General features: G+C 48.7%; 1 protein-coding gene across 3 annotated transcripts in view; it reads right to left on the bottom strand.

Annotated features, from left to right (window-relative positions):
* Positions 1-8,814, bottom strand: part of CLUH (clustered mitochondria homolog) — a 54,246-nt gene extending 45,432 nt beyond the window's left edge. The window contains exon 1 of one of the 3 annotated variants that reach the window (XM_069761278.1): positions 8,623-8,814. In XM_069761278.1, the coding sequence (XP_069617379.1) occupies positions 8,623-8,701 (79 nt within the window). In that variant the 5' untranslated portion in view covers positions 8,702-8,814. Of the gene's footprint in view, positions 1-6,284; positions 6,307-8,622 lie in introns of those variants that run through there. The other 2 variants (XM_069761280.1, XM_069761281.1) reach the window with 2 other exon arrangements.
* Between the last annotated feature and the right edge of the window lie 15,392 nt (positions 8,815-24,206).

Below are 24,206 nucleotides of genomic sequence, written 5' to 3'. Positions count from 1 at the left end.
CAGCAACGCCCTTGGACCCTAATCCTTTCCTTTTGCACGCTACGCTATTTTTTCTGCCAAAAACTAAAGGCCCCTGACACGTAACACACCTTTTTAGAATCCAGAGCAAACGAAAATTGGATTTGAGAAAACGATCGGCTACTGTTATCGTCAACCCTTCAACTAAAATAGTGCACACTACTATTTGTTAGAACCCTGACTAATCATTAATCAGAATCAGGGCAGAGTCTCATTATCAAAGTGCAGGTCCTGAATATCTGTGCGAGTCGCATCCGGCCAGCAGGAACCAGGACGTTACCTTGAAAGGTCTCCTCACACTACAGACTTTTCTAGGGCATGTGGACGACATACGGCGGTCCCTTACGCTCTATAGTGGACCCCCATACAGCGCTCTGGAGTTCTCGTCTACTCCTGCAATGTGTGGCGCCCTTTACCCGGGTGACTCATATTTAATAAATCCTCTGTATATATGTGTGTCAATATTGATGAGGCCTCAATTCAGCAAACCCAGGCTTGCTCACACTGGTCTTGATGAGGCGGCGTATTTGGAGTCAGCTGCTCCTGAGTCACTAAGGGTACCGTCACACTAAAACGACGCTGCAGCGATACGACAACGATGTCGATCGCTGCAGCATCGCTGTGTGGTCGCTGGAGAGCTGTCACACAGACAGCTCTCCAGCGACCAACGATCCCGAAGTCCCCTGGTAACCAGGGTAAACATCGGGTTACTAAGCGCAGGGCCGCGCTTAGTAACCCGATGTTTACCCTGGTTACCAGCGTAAACGTAAAAAAAAAACAAACACTACATACTTACATTCCTGTCGTGTCCCTCGGCGCTGTGCTTCTCTGCACTGACAGTGAGCGCCGGACAGCCGGAAAGCACAGCGATGATGTCACCGCTGTGCTTTGCTTTACGGCTGGCCGGCGCTCACCAGTCAGTGCGGGAAGCTGAAGGCGAGGGACATGACCAGGCACCGGGAATGTAAGTATGTAGTGTTTTTTTTGTTACATTTACACTGGTAACCAGGGTAAATATCGGGTTACTAAGCGCGGCCCTGCGCTTAGTAACCCGATGTTTACCCTGGTTACTAGTGAAGACATCGCTGAGTCGGCGTCACACACGCCGATTCAGCGATGTCAGCGGGAGATCCAGCGACGAAATAAAGTTTCAAACGATCTGCTACGACGTACGATTCTCAGCGGGATCCCTGATCGCAGTAGCGTGTCAGACACAGCGAGATCGTAAGGATATCGCTGGAACGTCACGGATCGTGCCGTCCTAGCGATCAAAGTGCCACTGTGTGACGGTACCCCAAGAGGCACACACCTTTAGATAAAGAGCACGGCACCTCTGAGAAGCGATGGACGCCTCCGAGTGCCTCGTCACAAATCTTACCCTAGTTAAAGACTGGAGTAAGGTGCACCACATCTAGTCATGTATTCGACAATGCGCTTTTCCTGTCCCAGCTTTGCCCATTTTGTCAGAGCTGGGCTCAACTGACATGAAAAACGCCTGTTTCTATGAAGCCTTAAAAAAGTTTTCCCGCAAAGTTAATTTTAATGAACATTTTAATCAATAGATCTTGGAATAATAATAAGTTCCACAATGGGATGTGTTTAAATAAAATGCCCAGGACCTGTGGTGAGATCAGACCACGCTCCTGTACGGTCAGACACGGCCATTACACAGTACACAGCAGGGGCACATTTATAAGATTATCTCAGCACAGGGACATTTTATTTTTTGAACGCATCCAATTATAATTCCAAGATCTATTGATTTAAATGGACTTTATTGATGGAAAAAACCCTTTAAGTTGTGCAAAAACTTAGTGTTTTCTAATGACTGATCAAACCAAGTCCAGCCGCTCGATGCTCTCATGCGGAGTCAATCATTTTCCTGCACCGTCCCACCTCCCCTTATTTGATGGAGAGCTTTGGTTTCATAGAGAAGGGTGGAGATACATGAAGGGAAGATGTATGTAAATAATTGGCCACCATGAAGCCCCGAGCGCCTGTGCTTGGTCTGAACAGTCATTCTGTGCTGACAGTCCCTTTAGATTACATGGTTTTGTGGCGTAACGCCCGATCAGTAGTCGTTTGATATTTACACCGGCAGACGGCGCTTCAGATGCGCACTGATCACGAATAAACCGTTTTGTCCGCGTCGGCTGCCATTGTTCTCAGCACTTTGTACAGTCTGATGAGCTGCCAAGAACGATGATGTTTGTGAAGCACACGGGATGATTTCATCAGATGTTCTGCTTGTTCGTCACATGAACAACAGCATGACTGCTGCAAGGTTATCATGAAGCCAGTGTTCCAAGGGTTAAAGGTTACTTGTGTCTGCGATTCCTTTTAGGATGTGATCTTTTAAATAAAGCTGCTTTGTTGTTGATGGTTCCCGTTACTTCGCTTTGGTAAAACTTTATTGATAATGTCATGAGGGGATTACAGGCGCTTCTGCTGCCTTTATCTGTGGAATTTCCTCATCTCATTCAAGTCTACAGAGAAAATGAAGAGATTTTATGCACAAAGGTTTATTCAACGCAAGAGAAACGGACATGCTGCAGATTTCAGAACCGCAGGTCAGTGTCCGAGGCACCGAGGGTGGGAGATTCCTATAGATCCCATCCACTCTGCTGGATCTAGAAGAAAATCATCTTTTCTGCGACTAGAAATCTCACCGCCGCTGTAGTGAGGACGTGCGCTGCTGAGAACAATGGAGCCATCTAGTCACTACACATTGTTCTCCGCAGTCTGCCCGTGTGAACAGGGCAATAGCCGAAAGAACCCCCCCCCCCACACACACACACAGTAACGTCAGATGAACCCCCCATACCTACAGACTGGGCCAACCATCTCATGTGGACGGGGGAGCCTGCTCACTGACGGGCAGGAAAGAGGACTGAATTTTGCTGCAGGTAAGAGAAGAAAAATCCGCAACAAATGTGAACTTGCCCAACTATCACACTGCTGGTGTTGCCATAGAAGAGTAGGCATTTCTTTACCTCCCCCTCACAGCACTGACGAATGTCTGCCAGCTCTGATAATGTGGCTAATCAGCAGCTGCAGGGGCTGCACGAACGCCTCACTGCGGCACACAACCAGTTAATCTATCCATCGGTGTCCGCTCAGTAACCTAGCGCTCACTTCCTGTTTCTACTGCCAACCACAACATGGCGCACAACCACTTCCGGGTTTAGGGGGCGCAACCAAGTATGTGAGACTACACGGGGGTGTTCACATGTACACAACTCTGAAGCAGGCATCCGTGCGGCGCTCCAGGACAGAAAAGTATAACGAGAAACGCAGCATTACATATGGGCAATGGCTGCCGGCGCTTAGTACCGCTATTTACACTGCACCCCTAAAAGTGAGGGACAATGGTTTGGTCGGATGAAGGTGACCTTGATTAAAGCTCTGGAAGTAGATGTCAGTCAGTGCGGACTGCGTGTTGCCACACTGCGCTCCTGGCAGCTCCACACATGGGGCTATGGCCGCCTGCAGCAGAGCACGGCCGGCATTGGTTATTGCAAAACTTCTCCGCAGCCATGATAACATTCCTCAGGCCACGGTCACACTAGCAGTATTTGGTCAGTATTTTACATCAGTATTTATAGCCAAAACCAGGAGTGGAACAATTAGAGGAAAAGTACAATAGAAACATATGCACCACTTCTACATTTATCACCCACTCCTAGTTTTGGCAAATACTGAGGTAAAATACTGACCGAATACTGATAGTGTGACCATGGCCTGATACACAGCGTTATAAGACCAGGTGCGGGCAGACATGGTGACTCCACCTGTGAAGCCTTCTGAGGACAAGATGGAGCGATCACCCATTGTTGCTCCACGTCTCAGCTTTCTGTCAGTGTTGCATGCTTTATTCTCATATGAAAAATATATCATTTTTATTAAAGCGCCCATCCATTAAAGAGTAATGTTCCGCATGGCACGCCATCCTTGTGCTGCAGGGTTTTCCACGAGCCCACGAGCATTAGTCTCATCTGGAGTCTGGGCAGGACAGGCCTCAGTTTCCTCTCTTCCTGCAGAATCTTGGTGCCCATGCCCAGATACTATGAGGGGTAAAGCTCTGCTGGGTCACTACAGGAGGAAAGGACGTCACCCTGAGGCCTATACCACCGTCTATGGCTGCGCTATAGGTGGAAGCTTCCACTTCTATGAACTAGACATGTAATGTTATTGCCTGAGAATCTGAGCACAGGAGAGCAGCTTTAGGCTCCTTACAGGGGCTCACACTGCCCACCCTGCAGCACAGAACCTAGATCACTAGAGGCTTCAGCGGCCTGAGCGGTGACATGACGGGTCCAGGACAGTATGTTGGGATCCAGGTTCTGACATCGCATGTAGATCTTTATTGGATGCCATCACAATCCTCTGGGTTCCTGACAGTCAGTGATTTCTAGCAAACAGGAAAGTCTGACTAAAGTGCAGCAAATACATGATACAAAAGGTTTACAGGCCATCGCATTAAGCCCATGCACAACCTGGCCTACACAAATGCAGGGACGAGACCTGTGGCTATACATTATTATTATTGACTAGATGGCAGCCCGATTCTAAAGAATCGGGAGTCTAGAATCCATATATACTTTATTTATTCAAATGTAAGAATAATACAATTAATAAATAATAGTAAGAAAGAACAAAAATAATAGGCAGTATATGGAGAAAACACCAAACAAAAGTTCAAAATTGGTGTGAAAATGTCACTGAACCACTTCACAACTAAATATATATAGTTTTGGTAAATGGTATTATCATTTTTTTGACGAAATTCGGCAGGAGCTTGAAGAGCAACGTCACTGGGCCCGCCTCCACGCAGTAGAAACTTGCTGTGAGGTAAAAATTCAAAAATCACACCAAAATGGCGGGCGGAGTGTGTCACAGTACGGCACGTTTCTGATTGGTCGCTCGCAGCAGGCGGCAACCAATCAGACACTGGACACTGTTGACGTCACTTATCTCCGGACATTAGCTCCGGACATTAGCTCCGGACATTAGCTCCGGACAGGAAGTTGGCACAAATTGCAGGAAGTAGTATTCTAGGCAATTATATATTAGATATAGCACCATTGATTCCATAGTGCTGTACATGAGAATATGCTGTGAAGGCCACGAGCCAACAATGCACAGATCTGTGTCCTGCCACCAAGAGGAAGGCGACGCAGAGTCATGGCTGTAATCACACATCCTATTCCTCCCACAGTCCCTGTGCAATGATCCGGAGTGGACACCAGTCCAAACTGCAGCTCCGGAGGATCACGTGATGTCCCACACCGGCCTCCTTCATGTGTATGAGGCCACAGGAGCTGTCAGGACATCAGGGACTTCTATAGTCAACAATCCACAGCCCCTGTCCAGAAAAGCATCACCCACCACACTAGTGTAACATGCCAGGAGAGGATTTACATATCAAGGGCAAGCAGCTGTGTACTACAGGACTGGAGGCCATCGGGGCAGGGGAAGTAGTCCACGGCCAGGAACACCAGGCACCGTATGGTCCCAGCCACACCGATCCCAAGGGCATCAAGTCAACATGGTCCATACAGTATGCAGGCACACGCCCGTGTTATGTGCAGGGCCCAGATCAGTTTATAGGATACCTGAGACCCAGACCGGATTCCAATCCAAAAAATACTAGTGCACCTCTAAGCCCCGATATCATAGGCACTAGTGATGAGCGAATAGACTCGTTACTCGAGATTTCTCGAGCACGCTCGGGTGGTCTCCGAGTATTTTTTAGTGCTCGGAAATTTAGTTTTCATCGCCGTAGCTGAATGATTTACATCTGTTAGCCAGCATAAGTACATGTGGGGGTTGCCTGGTTGCTAGGGAATCCCCACATGTAATCAAGCTGGCTAACAGATGTAAATCATTCAGCTACAGCGATGAAAACTAAATCTCCGAGCAATAAAAAATACTTGGAGGACCCCCGAGCGTGCTCGGGAAATCTCGAGTAACGAGTATATTCGCTCATCACTAATAGGCACTAATCTCCAATCTGTGCCCATGTGCCAGGCCGATATTACATCTGTCCGCTCACAACTGCACATCAGCGGCTGGTGTGGTGGAGCAGACGGTAAAATTGCGCAATGCCGCTTTCTGGAGACGGTGCACCATGTGGCAGTATATCTTATTGTGGCGTATCCTAAAAAAATAAAAATAAATAAAACACCATAAAACTGAAGTCACATATTAGGAGACAATTCAGACTGTCACGGTCCGGAGTGACTGGCCATCATTAATCCACACACCTTGCAGGGCTGATAAAGATGATTATTGACTAATTCTGTGCAGAAGTACCTGTGGCACTGGGCACCCCCAAAGGCCGGCACTGTCAGCAGCAGCACAGCGAGGGCACCCCCCAAAGGTCGGCACTGTCAGCAGCAGCAGCACAGCGAGGGCACCCCCCAAAGGCCGGCACTGTCAGCAGCAGCAGCACAGCGAGGGCACCCCCAAAGGCCGGCACTGTCAGCAGCAGCAGCACAGCGAGGGCACCCCCAAAGGCCGGCACTGTCAGCAGCAGCAGCACAGCGAGGGCACCCCCAAAGGCCGGCACTGTCAGCAGCAGCACAGCGAGGGCACCCCCAAAGGCCGGCACTGTCAGCAGCACAGCGAGGGCACCCCCAAAGGCCGGCACTGTCAGCAGCAGCACAGCGAGGGCACCCCCAAAGGCCGGCACTGTCAGCAGCACAGCGAGGGCACCCCCAAAGGCCGGCACTGTCAGCAGCACAGCGGGGGCACCCCCAAAGGCCGGCACTGTCAGCAGCACAGCGAGGGCACCCCCAAAGGCCAGCACTGTCAGAAGCACAGCGAGGGCACCCCCAAAGGCCGACACTGTCAGCAGCACAGCGAGGGCACCCCCAAAGGCCGGCACTGTCAGAAGCACAGCGAGGGCACCCCCAAAGGCCGGCACTGTCAGAAGCACAGCGGGGGCACCCCCAAAGGCCGGCACTGTCAGCAGCACAGCGAGGGCACCCCCAAAGGCCGGCACTGTCAGCAGCACAGCGAGGGCACCCCCAAAGGCCGGCACTGTCAGCAGCAGCACAGCGAGGGCACCCCCAAAGGCCGGCACTGTCAGAAGCACAGCGGGGGCACCCCCAAAGGCCGGCACTGTCAGCAGCACAGCGAGGGCACCCCCAAAGGCCGGCACTGTCAGAAGCACAGCGAGGGCACCCCCAAAGGCCGGCACTGTCAGAAGCACAGCGGGGGCACCCCCAAAGGCCGGCACTGTCAGAAGCAGCAGCACAGCGAGGGCACCCCCAAAGGCCGGCACTGTCAGCAGCAGCAGCACAGCGAGGGCACCCCCAAAGGCCGGCACTGTCAGCAGCAGCACAGCGAGGGCACCCCCAAAGGCCGGCACTGTCAGCAGCACAGCGAGGGCACCCCCAAAGGCCGGCACTGTCAGCAGCAGCACAGCGAGGGCACCCCCCAAAGGCCGGCACTGTCAGCAGCAGCAGCACAGCGAGGGCACCCCCAAAGGCCGGCACTGTCAGCAGCAGCAGCACAGCGAGGGCACCCCCAAAGGCCGGCACTGTCAGCAGCAGCACAGCGAGGGCACCCCCAAAGGCCGGCACTGTCAGCAGCACAGCGAGGGCACCCCCAAAGGCCGGCACTGTCAGCAGCAGCACAGCGAGGGCACCCCCAAAGGCCGGCACTGTCAGCAGCACAGCGAGGGCACCCCCAAAGGCCGGCACTGTCAGCAGCACAGCGGGGGCACCCCCAAAGGCCGGCACTGTCAGCAGCACAGCGAGGGCACCCCCAAAGGCCGGCACTGTCAGAAGCACAGCGAGGGCACCCCCAAAGGCCGGCACTGTCAGCAGCACAGCGAGGGCACCCCCAAAGGCCGGCACTGTCAGAAGCACAGCGAGGGCACCCCCAAAGGCCGGCACTGTCAGCAGCACAGCGGGGGCACCCCCAAAGGCCGGCACTGTCAGCAGCACAGCGAGGGCACCCCCAAAGGCCGGCACTGTCAGCAGCACAGCGAGGGCACCCCCAAAGGCCGGCACTGTCAGCAGCAGCACAGCGAGGGCACCCCCAAAGGCCGGCACTGTCAGAAGCACAGCGGGGGCACCCCCAAAGGCCGGCACTGTCAGCAGCACAGCGAGGGCACCCCCAAAGGCCGGCACTGTCAGAAGCACAGCGAGGGCACCCCCAAAGGCCGGCACTGTCAGAAGCACAGCGGGGGCACCCCCAAAGGCCGGCACTGTCAGCAGCACAGCGAGGGCACCCCCAAAGGCCGGCACTGTCAGCAGCAGCACAGCGAGGGCACCCCCAAAGGCCGGCACTGTCAGCAGCAGCACAGCGAGGGCACCCCCAAAGGCCGGCACTGTCAGAAGCACAGCGGGGGCACCCCCAAAGGCCGGCACTGTCAGCAGCACAGCGAGGGCACCCCCAAAGGCCGGCACTGTCAGCAGCAGCACAGCGAGGGCACCCCCAAAGGCCGGCACTGTCAGAAGCACAGCGGGGGCACCCCCAAAGGCCGGCACTGTCAGGAGCACAGCGGGGGCGCCGCCGATCTGCATGCAATAACCCGGGGCCGGACTGTCCCCTGTCAGCCGCCGCTCACACCACAGCAGGACGCTCCCTTACCGCAGCAGGGCCTCTTGTCCGGGCAGTGTGCGGGGGCCGCGGGGCTCTGCACGCCGGGCTCCTCCGTCTTGCTCACCATGTCCTCTGTGCTGGAGCTGGACCGCGCTGCTGGAAGGACAGTGCCGGCGCTGAGCACACACACACACGTGCTCCAGCTGTAACCTCTGCCACCCGACCTCCAAATCACTCCTGGACGGCAGCTGCTGAGGGACAAAACTCTAGCTGTCTGCTGACTCACTGAACGCCTTAAAGGGACATGGATGTATATATTTGTTATCCAGCATAGCTACAGAACTATGTTAGTTACCGCAGATGACTGTTGCGTTATTTAATGTAACAAGCCAGTTTGCTGTATACAAAGAAAAAACAGTTAAGGGTATGTTTCCATGTTCAGGAAACGCTGCGTGTTTGACGCTGCATAGAGACGCAGCGTCAAACACGCAGCGTCCAGATGTTACAGCATAGTGGAGGGGATTTCATGAAATCCCGTCTCCACTATGCGTGGTAACACGCATCCTGCGGCCCTGCGATTCAGGACATGCGGCGCGTCTTTTTAGATCGCAGCATGTCCGTTTACCTTGCGGCGACGCTGCGAGGTAAAACACAGGGCCCTATGTGTGGGGTGTGATGATTCCGGATGTGTGCAATGAACACATCCGACATCATCGCGTCTCCAGAAGGGGGCGGAGCGAGTTCACCGCTCCATCAAAAGCGCCGGCCATCCTGAACGCGGACATATACCCTAAGACTCCATTCCCACAGTGAGCTTTTGGTGAGTTTTTGATGGAATTTCTGCATTTATTATTTAAATTAGGTTACTTGTGTATTTTTCATCGTGTTTTTGATGCTGCCTTTTTGGTCTCTTTTTGTCATTTTGTAAATAAAGCTGCCTGTTTTTGATACTTCCTGTTTTTTTGCTTTGACAAAACGTTATTAATATACTTAGGTGCGGAGTACATGCGTTCTCACTGATGCACTAAAAATGAACGTGCTTTTTTTGTTGTTGTGGATTTACCACATCTAATGTTAGTCTATGGGAAAAAATTCCACAGTGAAAACCAGAGTACCAGTAATGTAGCTACCGGTGGGTTGGCTGCCCAGGGCCCCGCGCTCTGAGGGCGCCCACCCGGAGCTACGCTACTGTAACTGTATCAGTGCGTTGCCCGTGCCGATACAGTTATATTCTGCAATTCACATAGGTTGCCCCTTAGTAGAATACCCCTAAATTGGGGATATAAGTACCACTAGATACTAGAACCATAAATCACATAGTTTTGGTGATTATCCTACACAGTAAATCCCAAAACAAAAGGTACTTTCAAGATAAAATATAGTTTATTACACAAAAAATAAAACATACATAGACATTAAATAACAAAAAGTAAACAAAAAATCACAAAAAAAAGTTGCAGAATCCACTAAAAAGAGGGACATAACCATAGGAGAACCACTAAATACTATAATACTGCGGTGATATAGAGTAAAGAGAGGCAATATACCCCACTGATAGAAAAAATCATAGTCAATATGGACCATATAGTATATCATGTATTCCTGTCTACATTTCAGACTGTTCTGTATTATGGAAGTTACACATATGGTACTCTAAGGGGGAAGCCCCAATAGCTAAGGTAGTGAGTGCCAAAATTAGCATGAAAAGATACACGTTACCCGCAGTGTGTAGTGTGGTCTCTCCTCGGCGTCCCTCTGCCCCAACGCGCGTTTCACTGACGGCTTCTCCAGGAGTTATATTCTGCGGCAGAGCAGGGAGAATCAATCTCCCTGCTCTGCCGTTATGGGGCCCCTGAGCAGGCGGGGGAGCCCGGTGCCAGCAGTGGCCCCCCCCCCCCCCCCGCAGTCGTCGCATGGTGAGCTGTATCGGCATTTAGCCAATACAGCTGACCACATTGATGAGGGAAGGAGCGCTGCGCTCCTTCACCCATCATTCCCTGTCAGCGTCTGATCTACGTCACAGACGCCTACACTGACAGCAGGCACGGTGACGTCACTGCCCGGCGCCCGCTGTCAGGACAAGAGCGGGAGCAGCGCAGGAACAAGGAGGAAGAGAGGTGAGTATTGTGTTTTTTTAATGGGGTCTGCCTTATACATTACAGGATCTGCCTATGGGGGGGAGGAGTGCTGCCTTGTACATTACAGGATCTGCCTATGCGGGGGTGCTGCCTTATACTACAGGGTCTGCCTATAGGGGTATCTGGCACATTATACTATATGGAGGTTCTCTAGGGGGCCATCATACAGTGTGGGGATTACAGTGAAGGGGCCATCATACAGTGTTGGAGCCATCAAACAGTTTGGAGTCCACTAAGGGGTTAGTATACTGTGTGGGTGGTACTATACAGTGACGGGGCATCATACTGTGTATAGAGGAGCTGCACAGGGGGAGACTCGGGACATTATTAAATGTAAAGTGGGCACTTACTGTTATAGGGGAACTGGTTACTGTGACTATCAAAGGGGCACACAGGGCAATATTACTTTCTAGGGGGCAAAATATGGGCACTCTTTTCTAGGGCACTTGTACCTGGCATTACTGTATTATAGAGGGTTGCTTTAGAATTTACACAGCAGGTGCAGTAATAGGGACACATACGGTGCCAGCCACTCAGTATTGGGGTATCAGGGGCAATAATAGGGACACATACGGCAGCAGCAGCTCAGTATTGGGGTATCAGGTGCAGTAATAGTGACATATACGGCAGCAGCGGCCCAGTATTGGGGTATCTAGTGCAGTAATAGGGACACAATGGCAGCAGCGGCTCAGTATTGGGGTATCAGGTGCAGTAATAGGGGCACATACGGCAGCAGCGGCCCAGTATTGGGGTATCAGGGGCAGTAATAGGGACACATACAGCGCCAGCGGCTCAATATTGGGGTATCAGGTGTAGCAATAGGGACACATTTGGCAGCAGCGGCACAGTATTGGGGTGTCAGGGGCAGTAATAGAGACACATATGGCAGCAGCGGCTCAGTATTGGGATATCAAGTGCAGTAATAGGGTCATATACGGCAGCAGCATCTCAGTATTGGGGTATCAGGGGCAGTAATAGGGGCACATATGGCAGCAGCGGCGGCCCAGTATTGGGGTATCAGGGGCAGTAATAGGGACACATACAGCGCCAGCGGCTCAGTATTGGGGTATCAGGTGTAGTAATAGGGACACATACGGTGCCAGCCGCTCAGTATTGGGGTATCAGGGGCAATAATAGGGACACATACGGCAGCAGCGGCTCAGTATTGGGGTATCAGGTGCAGTAATAGGGACATATACGGCAGCAGCGGCTCAGTATTGGGGTATCAGGTGCAGTAATAGGGACACATACGGCAGCAGCGGCTCAGTATTGGGGTATCAGGGGCAGTAATAGGGTCACATACGGCAGCAGCGGCTCAGTATTGGGGTATCAGGTGCAGTAATAGGGACACATATGGCAGCAGCGGCCCAGTATTGGGGTATCAGGGGCAGTAATAGGGACACATACAGCGCAAGCGGCTCAGTATTGGGGTATCAGGTGTAGTAATAGGGACACAATTCGGTGCCAGCCGCTCAGTATTGGGGTATCAGGGGCAATAATAGGGACACATATGGCAGCAGCGGCTCAGTATTGGGGTATCAGGTGCAGTAATAGGGACATATACGGCAGCAGCGGCCCAGTATTGGGGTATCTGGTGCAGTAATAGGGACATATACGGCAGCAGCGGCCCAGTATTGGGGTATCTGGTGCAGTAATAGGGACACAATGGCAGCAGCGGCTCAGTATTGGGGTATCAGGTGCAGTAATAGGGACACATACAGCAGCAGCAGCCCAGTATTGGGGTATCAGGGGCAGTAATAGGGACACATACAGCGCCAGCGGCTCAATATTGGGGTATCAGGTGTAGCAATAGGGACACATATGGCAGCAGCGGCACAGTATTGGGGTGTCAGGGGCAGTAATAGAGACACATATGGCAGCAGCATCTCAGTATTGGGGTATCAGGTGCAGTAATAGGGGCACATACGGCAGCAGCAGCAGCTCAGTATTGGGGTATCAGGTGCAGTAATAGGGACACATATGGCAGCAGCGGCCCAGTATTGGGGTATCAGGGGCAGTAATAGGGACACATACAGCGCCAGCGGCTCAGTATTGGGGTATCAGGTGTAGTAATAGGGACACATATGGCAGCAGCGGCTCAGTATTGGGGTATCAGGGACAGTAATAGGGACACATATGGCAGCAGCAGCTCAGTATTGGGATATCAGGTGCAGTAATAGCGTCACATACGGCAGCAGCGTCTCAGTATTGGGGTATCAGGGGCAGTAATAGGGTCACATACGGCAGCAGCAGCTCAGTATTGGGGTATCAGGGGCAGTAATAGGGTCATATACGGCATCAGCGGCTCAGTATTGGGGTACCAGCGGCAGTAATAGGGACACATACAGCAGCAGCGGCTCAGTATTGGGGTATCAGGTGCAGTAATAGGGACACACACGGCAGCAGCGGCTCAGTATTGGGATATCAGGTGCAGTAATAGGGTCACATACGGCAGCAGTGCCTCAGTATTGGGGTATCAGGTGCATTAATAGGGACACATACGGCAGCAGCGGCTCAGTATTGGGGTATCAGGGGCAGTAATAGGGTCACATACGGCAGCAGTGGCTCAGTATTGGGATATCAGGTGCAGTAATAGGGTCACATACGGCAGCAGTGCCTCAGTATTGGGGTATCAGGGGCAGTAATAGGGTCACATACGGCAGCAGCAGCTCAGTATTGGGGTATCAGGGGCAGTAATAGGGTCACATACGGCAGCAGCGGCTCAGTATTGGGGTATCAGCGGCAGTAATAGGGACACATACATCAGCAGCGGCCCAGTATTGGGGTATCAGGTGCAGTAATAGGGACACATACGGCAGCAGCGGCTCAGCATTGGGGTATCAGGTGCAGTAATAGGGTCACATACGGCAGTAGCGGCTCAGTATTGGGGAATCAGGTGCAGTAATAGGGACACATACGGCAGCAGCGGCTCAGTATTGGGGTATCAGGTGCAGTAATAGGGACACATACGGCAGCAGCGGCTCAGTATTGGGGTATCAGGTGCAGTAATAGGGACACATACGGCAGCAGCGGCTCAGTATTGGGATATCAGGTGCAGTAATAGGGTCACATACGGCAGCAGTGCCTCAGTATTGGGGTATCAGGTGCAGTAATAGGGACACATACGGCAGCAGCAGTGGCTCAGTATTGGGGTATCAGGGGCAGTAATAGGGTCACATACGGCAGCAGCGGCTCAGTATTGGAGTATCAGGTGCAGTGATAGGGTCACATACGGCAGCAGCGGCTCAGTATTGGGATATCAGGTGCAGTAATAGGGTCACATACGGCAGCAGTGCCTCAGTATTGGGGTATCAGGTACAGTAATAGGGACACATATGGCAGCAGCGGCTCAGTATTGGGATATCAGGTGCAGTAATAGGGTCACACACGGCAGCAGCGGCTCAGTATTGGGGTATCAGGTGTAGTAATAGGGACACATACGGCAGCAGCGGCTCAGTATTGGGGTATCAGGTGCAGTAATAGGGTCACACACGGCAGCAATGGCTCAGTATTGGGGTATCAGGGGCAGTAATAGGGACACATACAGTAGCAGCGGCTCAGTATTGGGGTATCAGGGGCAGTAATAGGGACACATATGGCAGCAGCGGCTCAGTATTGGGGTATCAGGGGCAGTAATAGGGACACATATGGCAGCAGCGGCTCAGTATTGGGGTATCAGGGGCAGTAATAGGGACACATACGGCAGCAGCGGCTCAGTATTGGGATATCAGCAGGATGAGGAGTTTGTGCAGTATGGCAACATATGGTGATGGGGCTGGAATATGAGAAGTTAAACATGTATTTGTTGTATTCTCTGTAGCCGAGTCCTGACTGGAGAAGTTGTCATGTCGGTCTGGGCCAGATGGGAAAAGACGGGAAAAGTGAACAATTCCATCAGAGAACGTCAGCAGTAAGTCATTATCTGTAACTGTGCAGTGATCTCTTATATGTTCTGTAGGGCTGGTATCTACCACTGACCATATGGCGGTAATATCCATGTTGGTTGTTATATAGAGATTATCTTCATTAACAGCGTGGTCATCTGCTGAGGTTCTCCTCCAGTATTAGGGCGCGTCACCGAGTTGTAATCAAGGTTACCTGGTTAGGGGCCCACTCAGAAGCTTTGCCCACCCTGAACCAAAACCCTAGCTATGCCTCTGCCGCGTACCCACAAGAGGAACTGACATGTTGTGGATGTGAAGCACCGCAGGTCAGCTTACACTGAGTGAACAAAGGCCCAGTAGGCAGGAGATTTTTTAGTGCTCGGAGATTTAGTTTTCAGCGCGGCAGCTGAATGATTTACATCTGTTAGCCAGGATAAGTACATGTGGGGGTTGCCTGGTTGCTAGGGAATCCCCACATGTAATGAAGATGGCTAAAAGATGTAAATCACTCAGCTGAGGTGAGGAAAAGTAAATCTCCAAGCGCTAAAAAATACTCGGCGGTCATCCGAGCGTGCTCGAGAAATCTTGAGTAATGAGTATATTCGCTCATCACTAGTTGCTACCAATGGGAAAAGAGTATCTCTCCTTCAAGCAATCTGCTAAGTAAATGGTGGAGCAGTGGGCTTTTGGCTTCCTCCTCCATCACTGTTTCCAAATGTATCTGTCTTTAGAAGATACGGATGCTTAAAAGTAATGCAGGGTGTTGTCAGGTATCTGTTCAATATAATTCCAAACCACTGGGATATTTTAGGTGTTCAATTAAAAATGTCTTGATAGACTATGGTTAGTTATCCCATGATGAATGTTATACCTACGTTTGTTCATTCTATTGTGACCGGTGGGCCACATCCGCTTCTACAACAGGTTCATTGACAACTTGTTTTCATATTGAGTTTTTGGACTTGATCATCTCAAAGGGAGAAAAGGGTAAGATCACCACTAGTGCACATTTTAAAAATGTGGATGTTAACAGTTATTTAGGGTTTTCAAGTGGACATTATCAAAAATGAATCCACAATGTCCCTTTTGGACAGTACAGACGAATAAGAAAAAATTGCACATGTGATATTTAAGTTAGAAAAATAAGCTAAAGTTTTACAGAAAAGATTCAAAGAGAAAAAATACCCTAAGCAGATGTTGAAGGATGCATATAAACGCACGAAAAAGCGTACCCAAACTAATTGTTTCTATGGAGTAAGTAATAGCAATGGGAATAGAAAAAATTGAACGTAAGGATATTGAATTGAACAGGAAGATCAAATACAGTTTCATAACCACCTTTAATGAATCTCACAAAAACATCAGGGCTAGTCTAACTAAACATTGGCTGAAAAAGCTATTGGTCTTGGGTTTAAAAAATTTTTTTGATGAGTTTATTAAAATTCTAAAAAGAACTTTATCAAAATGAATCAGTCTGTGTGCTAGGTTTCATGATGACAGATTTTTTTTCCTCGTTACAATATCGGGGACCTGGCCTTAGAAGAGTTTTTGTATTCTGAATAAAACCTCACTTCTTATCTTTCTGGTTAAACTGGATGAACAAGTGCCTTTGTTCACCAAACGATGCTGTTCTTCATGATGTGCTAATTATTTGTTGTACATATGTCACTTTTTAGAAGGCTGAATCAATAGCATTTTAAACTGTCTACAGTAAGTAAATACAGCCAATAGCTATAGGGAGAAATCCCTATTCAGGCACATTACCAGTCCTACACACTCAGCATCGTAAAAGTCCTCATCAAAATTTTGCAGCTTTTATTTATTAATATACTAGAGTGGCCATTAAGCAGGAAATATTGCCAAGATGTTCAATATAACTGAGAAGAAGAGAAGATATGATGATGCTAAATAGGGGTTTGGCAGAGGTCACAGAAGAATTTTGAAATTATTTCTTATGGATCAATTTATACTTCACGATCCACACTGTAAGTTGTAGGTGACCATGCACTATTTTCAATAATTAAGGCCCCATACACATTAGGGTGAAAACAGTCCAAGCTTCCAAATTTTAGTGGAACTGGTCGACCTTCTGATGTATCTGATGTCATCAGTGTTCCCATATTGTTCTGTATTGTATAAATACTTCATAAAGGTCTACATAAAGTACTGGGTATGGATACACTGTAGATCTATAATGTACAGTGGGCATGGAGAGTATTCAGAACCCTTTACATTTTTCACTATTTCATTGTAGTCATTTGGTAAAATCCAAAAAATTTCATTTTTCTCATTAATGTACACTCTGCACCCCATCTTGACTGAAAAAAACAGAAATGTAGTAATTTTTGCAAATTTATTAAAAAAGAAAAACTGAATTATCACATGGTCATAAGTATTCAGACCCTTTGCTCAGTATTGAGTAGAAGCACCTTTTTGAGCTAGTACAGCCATGAGTGTTCGGCCGGTTTCACATTTGCGTTTCCCTGATCTGCGGCGGGCTGCGGACTTCCTCCGTGAAGCCCCGCCCTCGGCCGCACCTCTACCGCTAGCTCCGCCTACATCTGCATGCAGCCTGCATGCGGCCTGTGTACCTATATTTAACATTAGGTACGCAGGTCGTGCGGCTGTATGCAGATGGTGCTGCATGCGTCATTTTGACGATGCGGTGACCAGCGTAGACGCAGCCTGTAGCATTTTTTTTTCCACATCATCAAAACGACACATGCGGCACAATCCGCATACAGCCGCACGACCTGTGTACCTAATGTTAAATATAGGTACGCAGGCCGCATGCGGGCTGCATGCAGATGTAGGCGGAGCTAGCAGCGGAGGTGCGGCGGAGGGCGGGGCTTCAAGGAGGAAGTCCGCAGCCCGCCGCAGATCAGGTAAACGCTAGTGTGAAACTAGCCTTCTTGGGATTGATGCAACAAGTTTTTCTTCCTTGCAGATCCTCTCCAGTTCCGTCAGGTTGGATGGTGAACGCTGGTGGACAGCCATTTTCAGGTTTCTCCAGAGATGGTTAATTGGGTTTAGGTCAGGGCTCTGGCTGGGCTAGTTACGAATGGTCACAGAGTTGTTCTGAAGTCACTCCTTTGTTATTTGTGCTTAGGGTCATTGTCTTGTTGGAAGGTGAACCTTCGCCCAAGTCTGAGGTCCAGAGCACTCTGGAAGAGGTTTTCATCCAGTATATCTCTGTCCTTGGCTGCATTCATATTTCCCTCAATGACAACCAGTTGTCCTGTCCCTGCAGCTGAAAAAACATGATGTTACCATGTTTCACAGTTGGGATTGTATTGGGCAGGTGATGAGCAATGCCTGGTTTTCTCACACATACCGCTTAGAATTATCACAAAAAAGGCCTTTCTTTGTCTCATCAGACCAGAGAATCGTATTTCTCATAGTCTGGGAGTCCTTTATGTGTTTGTTAGCAAACTCTAGGCGGGCTTTCATATGTCTTGCACTGAGGAGGCTTTCGTCTGGCCACTCTGCCACAAAGGCCTGACTGGTAGAGGGCTGCAGTGATAGTTGACTTTGTGGAACTTTCTCCCATCTCCCTACTGCATCTCTGGAGCTCAGCCACAGTGATCTTGAGGTTCTTATTTACCTCTCTTACCAAGGCTCTTCTCCCACGATTGCTCAATTTGGCTGGACAACCAGGTATAGGAAGACTTCTGGTGATTCCAAACTTCTTCAATTTAAGGATTATGGAGGCCGCTGTGCTGTTAGGAACCTTGAGTACTGCAGAAATTCTGTTGTAACCTTGGCCAGATCTGTGCCTTGCCACAATTCTGTCTCTGAGCTTCTTGGCCAGTTCCTTTGACCTCATGACTCTCATTTGGTCTGACATGCACTGTGAGCTGTGAGGTCTTATACAGTCAGGTGTGCGCCTTTCCAAATCAAGTCCTATCAGTTTAATTAAACACAGCTGGACTCCAATGAAGGAGTAGAACAATCTCAAGGAGGATCACAATGAAATGGACAGCATGTGGCTTAAATATGAGTGTCTGAGCAAAGAGTTTGAATACTAATGACCATGTGATAATTTCAGTTTTTCTTTTTTAATATATTTGCAAAAATTCCTACATTTCTGTTGTTTTCAGTCAAGATGGGGTGCAGAGTGTACATTAATGTAAAAAAATTAACTTTTTGAATTTACCAAATAGCTGCAATGAAACAAAGAGTGAAAAATTTAAAGGGGTCTGAATACTTTCCGTACCCACTGTACACAGCATTATAGAATGCTGTCACATGGGGCTGAAAGGTGGTGGCTGAAGGTTATTTGGGAAAAATCTGGTGACAGGTTCCCTTTAATGGAGAGAGTCACAGCTTCTCTTCTCCGGAGTACTGATTGGGGGAGAAGAGCACCCATATTCTCTAGATATGTGGTTGTCCTATTAGTGGAACCTACACTTTTAAGACATTTATTGCAACTAATTTTGATATTTCATAAATTTCTCAAACACTGATACCACTTTAAGTTTTGTTGCGACCCTTGAATGTGGTTGTATATGACAATGTGGCCCTCATACCAGGAAAGGTTGTGCACCCCTGCTCTAGAGATCAAAATCCCCTACAAATCCTGCTCATAGACCTCCGTTAAGGTAAGATTCTACTAATCTTTGCTTTCCACTCCTTGTTTTTGCTTCAAAAACTATGTAAGAAAAAAACTGCATCAAAATGTGTGAAACCATCCCCAGAAATGGTGTAAAAATACTAATGCGCCCAATGGAGCGCCCCCAGACACAGGGCCGCGGGTGACTCGGTACCGGTTCCCTCTGTCTCGGTGCTGGGGTTGTCACGGTGGCTGGACCCGGTCCGTGACCCTGCTAAGGGGCGTCCAATAAAAGAGGTGATGAAAGTTTGTCAAAGGTTCGTGACACCTGTGGTGTACCTGTGGTATTCGGTCAGGGTGACCAACGCTGCTTAGGGGTCCACTGGGGTGATGGAATGGCAGCTAGATGGTATACCTTCCCACAGGTGAAGTATGTCCCCAGGGCTTCCCAATAATGAAGGTGGCGATGATGTGAGGCGCAGTTAATAACGAGGACACAGGGTTGCAGTCTCTTTACCTTTTACTGAAGACTTCGGGATCCTCAATCCAGAGCACTGTTAACAAGGCTGTCTGAGACCGGCTGGTCCGAAGGCACATCCAGAGTTCCCTTTGCAGGTGGAAATCAGTGCCTACCACTAGCGCCTGTGTGTTGTAGTTCTTCCCTGCTGAGCATTTGGGATAGTCCTCACAACTTCTGTTCTCGTTCTTTCTCTCTCTCTCTCCGTCCCCCAAGTTTATCTGGATAGGACGCACCGGTTTGACGGGAAGGCTCGGAGCTATTCTGGGACCCTAGAGACGCCCCTCTCCACGCTTGCCCCCTATGTCTGCTTAGGTGATGTATGGTAGACAGCCAACCTATAATTAACTGTCCTGCGGTATTTGAAGTAAGGCATAGAGTCGGTTACTTCCTCGGTGTTCCGGTCACCGGCTACGCGCCTCAGTAGGAAGTTGCCGTTCTTGAGGCACGACTCCTACTGGCTCTCCTTTGTGCTTGATCTCGTTTCTCACTTTCCACAATATCCTTCTCTTCGTGTCCTTTCTTAGGATACCGCCGCAAGGTAGTGCAGGCGCGGTTTCGTTGCTTTCTATTCGTTCTGCTAGGCCCCTGTCCGGAACCCACCCCTGACAGGTCCTCCCTGGAGCTCTCCCACGCTGCGTTCTGTTCTAACTTCCTATCCGACCCCCAGTTTTACCAGTGTGAGGCGTGGCCTAATACATAGTGCCTTTTGCTCCCCCTGGTGGCCGGAGTGTGAAGTGTAATGTGTGCTTGTGATACCTGGTCAGGTGAACTCCTTTAGTGCAATCAGACATAACATCACTCCCCTTAGTGGCAGAGCGACCTTACTGCAACTACTGTACCAGGACTCTGGGGCGCTGCACCCAGCATGAGGTGTACACAGTACAAATTGGGATGAAGCGTGAAATGAAAGCTGCGTAGTGGCGGATGCCCGGTTATTTTAGTTTTTGCTAATTTACTGTTTCTGCCTGATTTTTTTTTTTTCATGATTTTTTTTTTCTTATTGTGATGAGGTTTTACAGCTTAGCAATTCCTATAACACTGACGTCTTTGTGATCAGTCATTATTATTATTTGCTAGCATTGGTCAGGAGCATTTTTATATTGATATCTGTATTACTTTATTGTTTTTTCTCTTGTTCTGTGAATATTTTCCTAATTTTATAGTGCATATATTTTACTACATTCTGTGATCCTTCTTATATAATTCAGTTATATTTTTTATCGCATTTCTTTTCCTCTTGTAGTTGTTTGTAGAGAAGGCTGATGCATCTAATATGAACTAGCATTCATTAGTAGCAATTATTCTTCCCAGTGATGAGATTGGTCATTATTCTGTGTGACATTTGTAGCGCTAACTTCACATTTCCCAGAACTGACTTTCACCTGGTTGAAATTGCAGTTGTAATTGTCCATATAGATTGTATTCAGGTTGTCACCTGTCATGTGTTCAAGTCCTCAGACAGTTCTGCCTCAGGGGGTAATCTGGTGTGTTAATGGGCTGCAGACAAATATGAAAGTGTCAGCTGTATACATTCTGTAGACACATTCAATTGTTTATCTAGAAGATGCACAGAAATATGTTTTAAAGTATTAGTTTATACATGGATGCAAATATTAATGAACCTAAATATGAACCCAAAATCAGATGTAAAATCTCCCTTGTACTTTATTTAAGAAAGAGACATACAGATATACAAAATGGTGTGATGGTCACCTCGTCATCTCTTTTTGATCCCACAGAACATACATTTTCATATTGTTCCGTTAAATAATGGTAAGAGGGGGATCTCAAGGAGCCATTAATATTAAAATCCTTTTGAATTTTTTAATGTATGTATATGTTTTTACTCCTGGATGAAGACATCAGAATATAATGGTTGAGCTCTCTAATCTTGTTACAAGTGGCCAATCATTTATTGTGTATGGGCAGCTATCCTGTCCCTGATGTCTGGCCGATCAGTTATTGTGTATGGGGCAGCTATCCTGTCCCTGATGTCTGGCTGATTATTATTATGCATGGGGCAGCTATCCTGTCCCTGATGTCTGGCCAATCATTTATTGTGTATGGGGCAGTTATCCTGTCCCTGATATCTGGCCGATCATTTATTGTGTATGGGGCAGCTATCCTGTCCCTGATGTCTGGCTGATTATTATTATGCATGGGGCAGCTATCCTGTCCCTGATGTCTGGCCAATCATTTATTGTGTATGGTGCAGCTATCCTGTCCCTGATGTCTAGCCGCTCATTTATTGTGTATAGGGCAGCTATCCTGTCCCTGATGTCTTGCCGATCATTTATTGTGTATGGGCAGCTATCTTGTCCTTGATGTCTGGCCGATCATTTATTGTGTACTAGATTGTGGCCCGATTCTAACGCATCGGGTATTCTAGAATATGCATGTCCCCGTAGTATATGGATAATGATGATTCCAGAATTCGCGGCAGACTGTGCCCGTCGCTGATTGGTCGAGGCAACCTTTATGACATCATCGTCGCCATGGCAACCATTATGACATCTACGTCGATACTGTGCCCGTCACTGAATCAGAAACGTGGGATTTCTACGTCCTTTATGACATCATCGTCGCTGTGCCCGTTGCTGATTGGTCGAAGCCTGGCGGCCTCGACCAATCAGAGACGCGGGATATCTACGTCCTTTATGACATCATCGCCAAGTGTCAGGAGGACTGATCAATATAGAAGTGTCAGGAGGACAGATCAATATAGAAGTGTCAGGAGGACTGATCAATATAGAAGTGTCAGGAGGACTGATCAATATAGAAGTGTCAGGAGGACTGATCAATATAGAAGTGTCAGGAGGACTGATCAATATAGAAGTGCCAGGAGGACTGATCAATATAGAAGTGTCAGGAGGACTGATCAATATAGAAGTGCCAGGAGGACTGATCAATATAGAAGTGCCAGGAGGACTGATCAATATAGAAGTGTCAGGAGGACTGATCAATATAGAAGTGTCAGGAGGACTGATCAATATAGAAGTGTCAGGAGGACTGATCAATATTGAAGTGTCAGGAGGACTGATCAATATAGAAGTGTCAGGAGGACTGATCAATATAGAAGTGTCAGGAGGACTGATCAATATAGAAGTGTCAGGAGGACTGATCAATATAGAAGTGTCAGGAGGACTGATCAATATAGAAGTGTCAGGAGGACTGATCAATATAGAAGTGTCAGGAGGACTGATCAATATAGAAGTGTCAGGAGTAGTGTTGAGCGATACCGTCCGATACTTGAAAGTATCGGTATCGGATAGTATCGGCCGATACCCGAAAAATATCGGATATCGCCGATACCGATATCCGATACCAATACAAGTCAATGGGACATCAAGTATCGGAATGTATCCTCATGGATCCCAGGGTCTGAAGGAGAGGAAACTCTCCTTCAGGCCCTGGGATCCATATTAAAGTGTAAAATAAAGAATTAAAATAAAAAATATTGTTATATTCACCTCTCCGGCGGCCCCTGGACATCAGCGGGAGGATCCGGCGTCCGGCACGGCTTCTTTCTTCAAAATGCGCGCCTTCAGGACCTGTGGAATGACGTCCCGGCTTCTGATTGGTCGCGTGCCGCCCATGTGACCGCCACGCGACCAATCAGAAGCCGCGACGTCATTCCTCAGGTCCTAGAAGGCGCTCATTCTAGGACTTTAGCTGAGGAATGACGTCGCGGCTTCTGATTGGTCGCGTGGCGGTCACATGGGCGGCACGCGACCAATCAGAAGCCGGGACGTCATTCCACAGGTCCTGAAGGCGCGCATTTTGAAGAAAGAAGCCGTGCCGGACGCCGGATCCTCCCGCTGATGTCCAGGGGCCGCCGGAGAGGTGAATATAACAATATTTTTTATTTTAATTCTTTATTTTACACTTCCGATACCGATACCCGATATCACAAAAATATCGGATCTCGGTATCGGAATTCCGATACCGCAAGTATCGGCCGATACCCGATACTTGCGGTATCGGAATGCTCAACACTAGTCAGGAGGACTGATCAATATAGAAGTGTCAGGAGGACTGATCAATATAGAAGTGTCAGGAGGACTGATCAATATAGAAGTGTCAGGAGGACTGATCAATATAGAAGTGCCAGGAGGACTGATCAATATAGAAGTGTCAGGAGGACTGATCAATATAGAAGTGCCAGGAGGACTGATCAATATAGAAGTGCCAGGAGGACTGATCAATATAGAAGTGTCAGGAGGACTGATCAATATAGAAGTGTCAGGAGGACTGATCAATATAGAAGTGTCAGGAGGACTGATCAATATTGAAGTGTCAGGAGGACTGATCAATATAGAAGTGTCAGGAGGACTGATCAATATAGAAGTGTCAGGAGGACTGATCAATATAGAAGTGTCAGGAGGACTGATCAATATAGAAGTGTCAGGAGGACTGATCAATATAGAAGTGTCAGGAGGACTGATCAATATAGAAGTGTCAGGAGGACTGATCAATATTGAAGTGTCAGGAGGACTGATCAATATAGAAGTGTCAGGAGGACTGATCAATATAGAAGT

The sequence above is a fragment of the Ranitomeya imitator genome, chromosome 3, assembly GCF_032444005.1.
Source record: "Ranitomeya imitator isolate aRanImi1 chromosome 3, aRanImi1.pri, whole genome shotgun sequence".
Classification (NCBI taxonomy): Eukaryota; Metazoa; Chordata; class Amphibia; order Anura; family Dendrobatidae; genus Ranitomeya; species Ranitomeya imitator.
This window is presented reverse-complemented; position numbering and strand designations above follow the sequence as displayed.